The 13,074-nt window shown below is 39.8% G+C and overlaps 1 protein-coding gene across 4 annotated transcripts in view; it reads left to right on the top strand.

The window, feature by feature from the left end:
- Nucleotides 1–11,405, top strand: part of LOC118359853 (microphthalmia-associated transcription factor-like) — a 42,128-nt gene extending 30,723 nt beyond the window's left edge. For 2 of the 4 annotated variants that reach the window (XM_035738698.2, XM_052482215.1), the window contains exons 3-10: nt 3,691–3,894; nt 6,110–6,205; nt 6,416–6,530; nt 6,746–6,835; nt 7,037–7,093; nt 7,315–7,390; nt 7,637–7,784; nt 8,310–11,405. In XM_035738698.2, coding sequence (XP_035594591.1) covers nt 3,691–3,894; nt 6,110–6,205; nt 6,416–6,530; nt 6,746–6,835; nt 7,037–7,093; nt 7,315–7,390; nt 7,637–7,784; nt 8,310–8,690 — 1,167 coding nt within the window. In that variant the 3' untranslated portion in view covers nt 8,691–11,405. The remainder of the gene's footprint in view (nt 1–3,690; nt 3,895–6,109; nt 6,206–6,415; nt 6,531–6,745; nt 6,836–7,036; nt 7,094–7,314; nt 7,391–7,636; nt 7,785–8,309) is intronic. The other 2 variants (XM_035738701.1, XM_035738699.1) reach the window with 2 other exon arrangements.
- Nucleotides 11,406–13,074: the final 1,669 nt, after the last annotated feature.

The following is a 13,074-nucleotide window of genomic DNA, read 5'->3' as shown; positions in this document are numbered from 1 at the left end:
TAAAGCTACAAAGTTAACACTTTGGTCATGAACAAACATTAAGACCTCATCATAGCTCCCTAAAGGCCCCCCAAGTGATGCATGCTCCTCATCACACAAATAGTTGTACAAAGTGACCTTTTTTATTGACTTTTACTGGGGAGGAGCTGCTTGTGGCCTGAGGACTGTATTGATGGCTGCAGCACATGGGCTGCAGAACAGAGCCATGTCTTGTTTTGGTGGATAGATTATTTCATGTGTCTTTTATTCTATTAATGTCCTGTTAATCAAGTTTGATCTAAGACAACGTTAGTAGTGTCTATTTCGTGGAAGTTATATTATATGACATCAAATAAGACCTGTAAGGCAAAGACCACAGTAGCCTAGCGGTTAGAGCGTTGGCCCAATAACTGAACAGTCGCTAGTTCGAATCTCCGACAAGGTGAACAATTGGTCGATGTGCCCTTGAGCAAGGCACTTTACCATAATTGTTCCAGGATCGCCGTTGATATTGTCAGACACTGGCCGTGACCCCAGTCTCCGAGGGTGTCTCAGGGAAAGTTGGGATATGCCAAAAACACATTTCCAATTCACATGTGTATAATACACACTTATACAATGTTCACTATACAGTACCAGTCAAACGTTTGGACACGCCTACGGATTCAAGGGTTTTTCTTTATTTTTACTATGTTCTACATTGTAGAATAATAGTGAAGACATCAAAACTATGTAATAACACATGGAATCATGTAGCAACCAAAAAAGTGTTAAACAAATCACCAGTCACATTCTGTTAAAGGTCCCCAAAGGTCCCCAAAGCACACACATCCCTGGGTCGCTCCTCTTTTCAGTTCGCTGCTCAAACGGAATAGTTTTATCTTAAAGACTCAATCATGGACACTCTTACTGACAGTTGTGGCTGCTTTGTATTGTGTATTGTTGTCTCTACCTTCTTGACCTTTGTGTTGTTGACTTTGCCCAATAATGTTTGTACCATGTTTTTGTGCTGCTACCATGTTGTAACGGCTGTCATAGGTGGAAGAAGGAGAGAACCGAGGTGCAGCGTGTTATGTGTCCATATTTATTTAATGAATACAGCAATAACAAAAATAACAAAGAGAACGACCGAAGCAGTTCTGGCTGGTGCAGACACACAACAGAAAACAACTACCCACAAATCATAGTGGGAACACAGGCTACCTAAGTATGGTTCTCAATCAGAGACAACGATTGACAGCTGCCTCTGATTGGGAACCATACAGGCCAAAAGCAGAAATACAAAACATAGAACAAAAACATAGAATGCCCACCCCAACTCACGCCCTGACCAAATTAAAATAGAGACATAAAAAAGGAACTAAGGTCAGGACGTGACACGTTGTGTTGCTATCATGCTGTGTTGTCATGTTTTGCTGTTATGTTGTTGTATTAGGTCTCTCTTTATGTTGTGTTGTGTCTCTCTTGTTGTGATATGTGTTTTGTCCTGTATTTATATTGTATTTATTTTTATATTACTTTAATCCCAGGCCCCCATCCCTGCAGGAGGCCTTTTGGTAGGCCGTCATTTTAAATAAGAATTTGTTCTTAACAGACTTGCCTACGGTAGTTAAATAAAGGTTAAATAAAAACCATTTCAAAAGTTGCTGGATATTGGTGGGAACAGGAACATGCTGTCGTTCACGTCGATCCAGAGCATCCCAAACAGCCTCAACCGGTGACGTCTGTTGAATATGCAGGCCAAGGAAGAATTGGGACATTTTCAACTTCTAGGAATTGTGTACAGATCCTTGCGACATGGGGCAGAGCATTATCATGTTGAAACATTAGGTGATGGCGGTGGATGAATGACGTGACAATGGGCCTCTAGTCTCTGATTCTCTGTGTATTAAAATTTCCATGATAAAAAGCTGTTGTGTTCGTTGTCGGTAGCTTATGCCTGCCCATACCATAACCCCACCGCCACCATGGGGCACTCTGTTCACAACATTGAAATCCGCAAACCACTCGCCCACACGACACCATACATGCTGTCTGCCTTCTGCGCGGTATAGTTGAAACCAGAATTCATCCATGAAGGGCACACTTCTCCAGTGTGCCAGTAGCCATTGAAGGTGAGCATTTGCCCAATGAAGTCGGTTACAACGCTGACCTTTAGTCAGGTCAAGACCCTGGTGAGGACGACAAGCACACAGATGAGCTTCCCTGAGACAGTTTCTGACAATTTGTGCAAAAATTCTTCAGTTGTACAAACCCACAGTTTCATCAGCTGTCCAGATGGCTGGTCTCAGACGATTCCGCAGGTGACGATCCCTTGAATGTATTGAGTGAACTGTCGAAGGATATCCTTTGGTAGCAACTTGATGTTAGAGAGATTGTTACAGATTGCTGTAGGCTCATGTTAAGAAACTGTGACATCTTATCATGTTAGTACAGTTAGTAGAACGTCAGGCTCCTGTGCGTAACGGATGAATGAAGTAGACCTTCCTTTTAGTTTTATTTTCATACAAATATTTGTATTTTATTCTGTTTTAATTCATTTTGATAAAAAATGAATATACTATGTAGCCTGTCGTTGCCATGAAACGTTTTAGCTCAGTGAACGATTATTTGACCATCCAAAGAGATGACAGAAGAACCGACCAGTAGCCATGCATGGTGTTTAAAAAAGAGATGAGTTATCTGGCCCAGGGCAAGTGTCAGTAGACAGGGTGGCCTGGCTGTAGAAAGATCCTCTTTGTAACACTCCCATTCTGACGTCAAACAAGCAACATAAAGGCATGCATTAATAATTTACATAAAACAACACAAACTTAAAAAGGTTCATTGTATCTTACTCAGATGTGGTAACATGTGTAGCTAATGACTTTTTCTCCACCTTTTTATAAGCTGAGCTGAACGTGTTCCTCCCCATACTATCACTATCGAAGGTGGAGCATCACAGGCACAGTCTCTGGTCCTGCTGCATAGTCAAAGGGAATATAAATATAGAGATTTTAAGCATCTAATTTGGAGTTGGAATATCCATTGTGCAATATGTTGGAGATGCTTGAATACCATAATTATCAGGTAGGTGCAATAATATCCTTATTGTAATCTGTCTTTTGGGACAGGTTGTATTATAAGCACTTGAGAAGTCCCTTCTGTCCATTTGTGTGTCTTTTAAGTTCTAGGGTTTAAAAGGAAAGAGTAGTGTGAAATGTTATTCATGTATTTATGACAAGAGATCTTTTACTAAGCAATAGAGAGGATGCAATGACGCAGATCCAAATTGTACAGCAAAAATATGAATAAAAGTACAAATCTGTACTTCCCCTGGTCAAGTCAACTACAGTATCACTAGTTGACCTGACATTTTATTTTATTTTCATATTTTATTCAGTAACCCAGGTCCACTGCCTTTGTCAAAGGAGAAGATACTGTCACTCGACTCCTTTTATTTGAACTAATTGCTCTGCTTCTTTATTCTTTTACTATGCAATTTCTTTATGATCGTTATTATCTCTGTATGGGAAAATGTGTTCAAGACTGTTTATTATTAATCAGTGAGATATAATGCTTGAAGGCTCCTTTATTGACTACACGGCACAACTGAAACATAACCCACGATCATCAACCCACTATCATTAACCCATCGTATCAGAGTTTAAGGATTCTGACTCTCACACTTACATCTCTCCCTCTCCTCTATTCACTCTCTCCCTCTTCCAGGTGCAAACTCACCTGGAGAACCCCACCAAGTACCACATCCAGCAGGCCCAGCAGCAGCAGGTGAAGCGCTACCTGGGCAAGATTGGCTCCCTGCCCTGCCCTAACCAGCCCGCTGACCACGGGGGCATGCCTCCGGGGCTGGGCAACAGTGCCCCCAACAGCCCCATGGCCTTACTCACCCTCAACATCAACTGCGAGAAAGAGGTAAAGCTTCTTTCTCTCACAGACCTGGCTGCAACATGGCCATAGACACCAAGCTACAATGCAGTGTGTGTAAATTCTGTGAGCTTTTCACTCCATGATCTCTGCCAATTTTCCATGAATTCTGCTTCATAGCAATGTGTATTCAACTAATGAATGGTTGTAACACCATGAATGTAGTAACACCATGAATATTCATTGAGAAGTAAATGTGATTGTCTGTTGAGTAGCCCTTTACACTCGTACCTATATATATTTGGACACTGATAAGCACCTAAATTGGAATGCTGTGGCTGTACAGTAACATGCTATAAATGGCTTCACCGTTCTGAACTTGAGCACAGCACATGACAAGAAGTTGCCACCATCCCTCCCGCTAATTTAGAATGATTTTGTTGTCTGAGTGAGGGAAATGCTGTAAATTACGAGGACTGCATATTATGAAAGATGAGCTATAGAGTGTCAAAGTTTATGATCACTATGGTTTTTATTTATATAATTGTTAGGAGTTACTATCTTGTCTCGTCGCTTACAACTCCCGTACAGGCTCGGGAGAGACGAAGGTTGAAAGCCATGCGTCCCCGAAACACAACCCAACCAAGCCACACTGCTTCTTAACACAGCGCGCATCCAACCCGGAAGCCAGTTGCACCAATGTGTCGGAGGAAACACCGTGCACCTGGCGACCTGGTTAGCGAGCACTGCGCCCGGCCCGTCACAGGAGTCGATGGTGCGCGATGAGACAGGGATATCCCTACCGGCCAAAGTCTCTGGTGGCACAGCTAGCGCTGCGATGCAGTGCCCTAGACCACTGTGCCACCCAGGAGGCCTCATGATCACTATGTTTGATGTACAATTACAAGATGACATGGCATGAACAGAATGCGCCTGTTGTATTGTGAAGAAGATTTGCCGTGGACCACTCATCTGAATGCACTCATGACCTCATTCTATTCCCACCAAAATGTACCATCTGCATCTCTTAATTGCCTTGTTAAAGCCTAAAACTGTAAGATCGTATTTTATCATTTAGGTAGTCATGTTGACAATAGAATACATTTTTAAATTATGCCCACCTGACCCAGATTGCGATTTATAATGGACCGTTTTTTGGATGCGTAAACAACAACAGTAATTGTGTAAAAGTGGGAATACAGGGCTGTGTTCCAACAAAACAACCACAAGTGTGCTCACTCTAGTTCCTCAGAGCTCTAAAAAGCACCTTATAGTTGAAGACTCTTCTTTGAGTCATTGAAATGCATTGAAATTACTTTGAAACAGTGCACACTTTGGAGAGGTGTTTGGCCACTTGGAAACACCAGTTAGACCTTTTTTCAAATCAAAATCTAATTTTATTTGTCACATACACATGGTTAGCAGATGTTAATGCGAGTGTAGCGAAATGCTTGTGCTTCTAGTTCCGACAATGCAGTAATAACCAACAAGTAATCTAACTAACAATTCCAAAACTACTGTCTTATACACAGTGTAAGGGGATAAAGAATATGTACATAAGGATATATGAATGAGTGATGGTACAGAGCAGCATAGGCAAGATACAGTAGATGGTTTCGAGTACAGTATATACATATGAGATGATTATGTAAACAAAGTGGCATAGTTAAAGTGGCTAGTGATACATGTATTACATAAGGATGCAGTCGATGATATAGAGTACAGTATATACGTATGCATATGAGATGAATAATGTAGGGTAAGTAACATTATATAAGGTAGCATTGTTTAAAGTGGCTAGTGATATATTTACATCAATTTCCCATCAATTTCTGACCTCTCACTCAAACCCTTGTATTTATTTTGTCTTATGTTGCACCTACCCCAAATTGTCCAAGAATATTCATAACATGTTACTGATTTCATCTATAGAGAATTTTCAGATTGTGTAATCAACAAATGCGGCAAAAAGTAGAGTAAATGTAAAATACACATTAAACCAGCAGTGTAATGTTTTGGATTCAGTCTTGTGGTGAACTGTTGTGTCCACACCTTTCGTTTCCTATAACCTCCAAACTGTACCAATTTTATTGCTATCATGTTTATGCAAATGCTTTCCATATTTCTTATGTAACAACCATTTCAATTTAGCCATATCCATACAGGCCAATTCCTACAAGTGTAAGGTGTTAACCGCTAATTACATGACTGTCTCTGTTAGAAAATGTTTAATCTTGAATTTAACGTAGTTTTTTTATTCTAGATGGATGATGTCATTGATGACATAATTAGTCTGGAATCTAGTTATAACGATGATATCCTTGGATTAATGGATCCGCGGCTTCAGATGGCCAATACGGTATGATTGTCTTCATTTACTGTCTGCGTACCTGCTCATACCCAGATAGCCTTTTCACAGTAGATGGGTCCACAAAGACAGCAGTGTTTACTTACAGGTGTAAAAACGTTTTTTTTTTAAGGGTTACCTACTCATGTTTAAGCACCACCTGTGCCTGGTTTATTTGACATACTAATGTTAATCATTTCTATGGTTATCTTGTCTAATCAGATCACTGTCAACACTAACCTCTTGGATCTGTATGGTAACCAGGGCATGCCCCCTCCAGGACTGGCCATCAACTCCTGCCCCGCCATCTTGCCCAACATCAAAAGGGAATACTCAGGTGAGCAAAACCCCATGGCATGAAAAACATCCAGATTCATACATGATGTTACAAATGATTCTACAGGCCCGTTGTGATTGAGAAATATGCTAAAAGGGTCAGAAACTTTTCTGTACATGTGCTTTGCATTACTATTGTTTTTGATTATTGTAAACTTGGGTATTTTGTCATTCAAAACAAGGAGAAATGCATTGAACATTTTATGTGCCAAATAGTTTCCCAATCTCCGGCCGTTATGCACATGGACAAGTCAGAATCATTTGGCAAGTTTGACAACTATCAGAGGCCTGAAGGGTATCCTGTAGGTACGTCTGCGTATTCATATTTACCTTAGCTAACTCATTTGAGTTAGGTTACACTGGTGCACTTTGCTAAGCCTTTAGAGTGCTCAGCACAGTTTAATGTATTTTCTTCCCGACTAACTCAAATATTTCTGGCATAACTGTTTTGTTGTGTGTCAACATCAATGTTTTGATGAATCATTAACGCTAACTGCTCTGTTTCAGAAGCAGAGGTCAGGGCAATGGCAAAGGAAAGACAGAAGAAGGATAACCATAATTTGAGTGAGTTTTGTTAAACTATAATTCTCAGCTATCTAGTAATATGACTTGCCTAGTTAAATCAAGTTTTTTTAAAAATGTTTAAATGCAATGTGGGTTATTTAGATATAATCTGTAATATCACATTCCATAACATTTAATACTGTGACATTAGCTGTTCATTATAAAATGTATCATGATTCATTGTTTCTAATTTGTTCTCTTCTTGCCCCTATTTCCTGTAGTTGAGAGAAGACGGAGGTTTAACATCAATGACCGGATCAAAGAACTGGGAACCATGATTCCAAAATCAAGTGATCCGTAAGTTGCCTAAATGTTGACGTCGATTTGAAGTCTTTCTATCAGATATATATATCATGGCTCAGACAGTTCATTGACCCTAGTCTAGACCGGATGATAATCATAGATCAGTCCCTCAGTCTATTCCCAGTACATCCATACCCTTGAGAATTTTGTGAGTGAGAACGTTGTCAGTTGACTCCAGAATGCTACCAGTTCAGGCTGATAGAATCTTGCTGGCCTGCCGTGCCCCTCTCTGGTCCTCAGGGATATGCGTTGGAACAAAGGCACCATTCTCAAGGCGTCGGTGGATTACATCAGGAAGCTACAGCGGGAGCAACAGGGGGCCAAAGAGCTGGAGAACAGGCAGAAGAAGCTGGAGCACATCAATAGACACCTGATGATGCGGATACAGGTACAGCACTGTAGGCCGTGGCGCACTGGGAGAGATGGAAAACTACTAGCTATGCCTTCAAAAGGTCACATATTGTATTAGCCAATCAAAGCAGGATAACAAGATTTGTGACCTGTTGCCACAAGAAAAGGTCAACCAGTGAAGAACAATCACCATTGTAAATACAACCCATATTTATGCTTATTTATTTCCTATTGTACTTTAACCATTTGCACATCGTTACAACACTGTATATATACATAATGTGACATATGTAATGTCTTTATTCTTTTGGAACTTCTGTGAGTGTAATGTTTACTGTTCATTTTATTGTTTATTTCACTTTTGTATATCATCTACTTCACTTGCTTTGGCAATGTTAACATATGTGTCCCATGCCAATAAAGCCCCTTGAATTGCATTGAATCGAGAAGGGCTCTTCTATCCTCTGGATGGTTTTAGTTATGCAGCTGACAGACAACCATGTTGAAAACACTCTCGCTTTCCTTTTGTTTCTATCTTTCTTTCTTTCTTGATGGGGTTCAGGAGTTGGAGATGCAGGCTCGTGCCCATGGTCTGACCACAGACTCGTCTGCCCTCTGCTCAGAGGAGCTCTCAGCCCGAGGCATCAAGCAGGAGCCAGCCCTGGGAGATTTCCACCAGGGTCTGTACCCTGTCGACCCTCAGCACCAACACCACCCAGCCTGCACTCCAAACCAGGTTCAGTCCACCACCTTGGAGCTCAATGATGAAGCCTCTCCCTACACCGAGGGCCACGGGGGAATCTCAGGCGAGCTCCGGATGGACGACACCTTGTCCCCGGTGGGAGGGGGAGACCCCCTGCTCTCCTCTGTCTCGCCCGGAGCCTCTAAGGACAGCAGCTGCTCAGGCAGCATAAGCATGGAAGAGAACGACCATGGCTGTTAGCACTCACTGCTGCCAACCCACCTGCATCTTTATCTCCATCCCTCCACCCTGTCCTACTTCAGCCAGCTGCTGGTTGGTTTGTTTGTTGGTTGATGGTTTTCAGGTGTTGACACATATATATTTAATTTTTCAGCCCAATATTTTGTTTAGTTTATTTTATGGTATCATTGGGATCTGAAAGCGTTCAAACTGAATTTAGTTCAGCTTCTCTTATGTATTGATTTTAAATACATTTTTTATAGTTTATTTTAATCGATCATGGTCTGATTTTTATATTACTTTGATGACAATGAGTCAGGGAGCAATATCTGACACGTACCTGTGTATAGTTATCATGGTACTGTATATGACAGGCTTATAAGCAGTTATAAAACCCTGATTGATGAGCTTATTGCTTTTAAATCTTAAACAATGTAATTCCCTCGGAATGAAAGCTAAAAATTGCGGTTAAATATATTTTTGGTGTGATACACACTACTTGCTTTTTAGCAAGTCTGTTCAGAACAATTTGACAGAAGCGATAATACATTATTTTAATTACTTTTGTGCTTACCGTCATCTTAGATTGAACTTGAATGTGACAATGCCTTAGTCAGAGGATTTGTAAACATTTCACATATAGTACAGAATGTGGTCAGTCTACCAATGTTGTCAGAAATGCAACAGTGATTTCAATACGAGCAGATTTTGCTTTATGAAGATATTTCTGATAATATGATGGAAATGTATTGCAAGAAATACTCACTAAGGGCTGGATTCAATACGTATCGTGGACGTATCAGGGATGTTAAAATGTAAAGGTAATTTCCAATTGAGCAGACATGCAGCGTTTAACATGAATATAGTCCTTGCGAACGCGGGAACATTGCTTTTAAATTTCAATCAAGCTATAACATGGATTTTCCGCTAAATGGATTGACTTGCTATAACAATCAAGCAGTAACACCTCAGACCTTCCTCGATACGGATTGAATTGAGCCCTAAGAAGTGTATCTCCTAGGAAGAAAAATACATTTTGTTTTTAAATGGTCCATTTCCTAAATCATTTTTGTTTTGTTGTACCCTTGTTAGGATTTGCCTGTCCAATATCCATTTTGAGATATTCCAGATCTTTTTTAAGTTACGTGAATGTTTATATTGCCAAGAAATATAAGGACACTGCTGTGGGATTTTTAAAAAAATGTATTACACACTCAAAACACTGGAATGACATCCATAAATTGAAAAATGGTTTGGTTGGTAACCATTTAAAAAAAAAATATGTACTAACAATATTATATTTAGGGTTTTTAAATGCATACAATTTATTGTATGATTGATTGTAGTTATAACTATAAACTGTACTGTTAATGTATATTTCTACTATTTAACAACTTAGCAAAATACTCAAATATGCCTTTGATAATAACTATCTACTGTACATTACACCTCTGTATTGAGAGCATGGTTACAGTGCACCCTCAAGTCTGTGGAACTATGCAATGATCACAGTTGTAGCTCAGTATTGTGCCTGTTTTGCCCAGAAGACATTAGACACATTAGGATGGTCATCTATTATGTTGTAATGATTAATAAGAAGCGGCCAGCAGAATGATTTACATTGAAGCGAAGTGCCTTACAGTTGTTTTTTAAAATTTCCACAGACCTATGAGGACTACTATACACTGGGATGTTGTTGTTGTTTCTGGTGTTTGGTGCTTCATGTATGAAGTGTTGAACTGCAAGGTCCCTAAGGGAAGCAGTAGGAAAGGGCATTTTGTCAGACAGTAGAAGACCATGCTATGGGCCCCCCGTGACCACATGGCCTCTAACACTGGACTGTAAGAATGTCTCTCCAGGCCATGCGTTTTGTTTGGGATGTTTTTGATGCTATCTATTTATATATTTTTTTTATGTCAGAATTCCACTCAGAGGGCAATAATCAAAATGTAGTTTTACTGAATTATCAGCTTCTTTTTTACGACCTATAATTTCTCTGAATGTAATGTACCTCAGTGTTGACTGCCAAAATGTGTTTCCAAATTCAAAGTCTAAAATATGTAAAGAAAGAAATAACATTTGTTTTTTTGACAGCTTAGCTGATGTAGCTTTATGTGTGGATGTTTCTTCCTTATTTATAGAACGATAACTTAAGAAGAATGGCAATCAGGAAGAAGGTTAAGCTCAGCACAAAGTAGCCCATGCACTTAAAGGGGCATTCTCTGCAGTAACAATCCACTGCAGAATGGCCCTCATGGTCAAACTGAACCCAGGTCTGTCTGCTGATATCTAGACACAGGCCTGTCATTCACTCACTGCCCTTTGACTGAACCCAGGTCAGCATGTCACTGAATGCATAGAACTACCATGTCCGATAAAAGCAATGGTGACAGTTGATTTGAAGCTTATTATTTGTAAATACACATTTTCATTTTGATCGGGCCCACTACCATGGCAGTTTGGGTATGCCACTAACATTTCAAAGAGCCATGTTTGTTCACACATTGAGCAAACTGTCAGCTCTACTCATTCTATTTATATAGTTCAGATCGACGCCTTTTGCTGAGATTGCCACTGTAATCTGATGACGGCTCTGTTGCCAGGAGAGATGGAGGTAGTGATGGTCATAAACTGGTTAGGGATGGATCAGTGGTGTCACGATCAAGCTCATTCATTGGAACTGAGTTTGAAAACTAGTGACAAATATGAAAGTCAATAAAATATTGTTTACCGGTCTTTCTATGTTTTCTTTCTATTGAAGTATTTCCCAAATTGTCTCTAAACACGAATGATGGGGAAATTACACTGTATACAATGAGGTTAATGAGAATACAGTATATAATGTTCAAAGACACACCAATATAGTTAATATATACAGTGCTTTCAGAAAATATTCACACCCCTTGACTTTTTCCACATTTTATTGTGTTACAAAGTGGGATTAAAATTGATTGAATTGTAATTTTTGGTCAACGATATACACAAAATACTCTAATGTCAAAGTGGATGTGTTTTTTTACATTTGTAAAAAACATTTATGGGAATAAAACACTAATATACACAGAGTGTAAAAAACATTATGGACACCTTCCTAATATTGCGTTGCACCCCCTTTTGCCTTCAGAACAGCCTCAATTTGTTGGGAAATTGACTCTATAAGGTGTCAAAAGTGCTCCACAGGGATGCTGGCCAATGCTTCCCACAGTTGTGTCAAGTTGGTTGGATGTCCTTTGGGTGGTGGACAATTATGGATACACACAGGAAACTGTTGAGCATGAAAAACCCAGCAGCGTTGCAATTCTTTACACACTTAACCGGTGCACCAAACCCCGTTCAAAGGCACTTAAATATTGTGTCTTGCCCATTCACTCTCTCAATGGCACACATATACAATCCATGTCTCAATTGTCTCAAGGCTTAAAAATCCTTCTAAAAAGTATTTAAGAGCTTTCCACACATGTATTGTGCAACATTTGGCCATTATTCTTTAAAGAAATATTCAAACTCTATCAAATTGGTTGTTGATCATTGCTAAACAACCATTTTCAGGGCTTGCGATAGATTTTCAAGACTATTTAAGTCAAAACTGTAACTCGGCCACTCAGGAACATTCACTGTCTTCTTGGTAAGCATCTCCACTGTAGATGTGGCTTTGTGTTTTAGGTTGTTGTCCTGCTGAAAGGTGAATTTATCTCCCAGCGTCTTGTAGAAAGCAGACTGAACCAGGTTTTCCTCTAGGATTGTGCCTGTGCTTAGCACCACTGCATTTATTTTTTTATCTTGAAAAGCGGGTGGATTAACGATTACAAGCATACCCATAACATGATGCAGCAACCACTATACTTGAAAATATGGAAAGTTGTACTCAGTAATGTGTTTTGCCTCAAACATAACACTTTGTATTCAGGACGTTTTGGAATATTTTTTATTCTGTACAGGCTTCCTTTATTTCACTCTGTCAATTAGGTTATTATTGTGGAGTAAGTACAATGTTGTTGATCCATCCTCAGTTCTCCTGTCACAGCCATTAAACTCTATAACTGTTTTAATGTCACCATTGGCCTCATGGTGGAATCCCTGAGCAGTTTCCTTCCTCCCCGGCAACTGAGTTATGAAGGACGCCTGTATCTTTGTAGTGACTGGGTGTATTGATACACCGTCCAAACTGCAATTAATAACTTCACCATGCTCAAGAGGATATTCAGTGTCTGCTTTTTTACCAATAGGTGCCCTTCTTTGTAAAGCATTGGAAAACCTCCCTGGTCTTTGTGGTTGAATCTGTGTTTGAAATTCGCTTTTCGACTGAAGGACCTTTAGATAATTGTATCTGTGTGGTACAGAGATGAGGTAGTCATTCAAAAATCATGTTAAACACTTATTGCACACAGTGAGTCCATGGAATCTA

This window comes from Oncorhynchus keta, chromosome 27 (assembly GCF_023373465.1).
Source record: "Oncorhynchus keta strain PuntledgeMale-10-30-2019 chromosome 27, Oket_V2, whole genome shotgun sequence".
NCBI lineage: Eukaryota > Metazoa > Chordata > Actinopteri > Salmoniformes > Salmonidae > Oncorhynchus > Oncorhynchus keta.
Note: the sequence above shows the minus strand (reverse complement) of the source record. Positions and strands in the feature narration are given on the sequence as shown.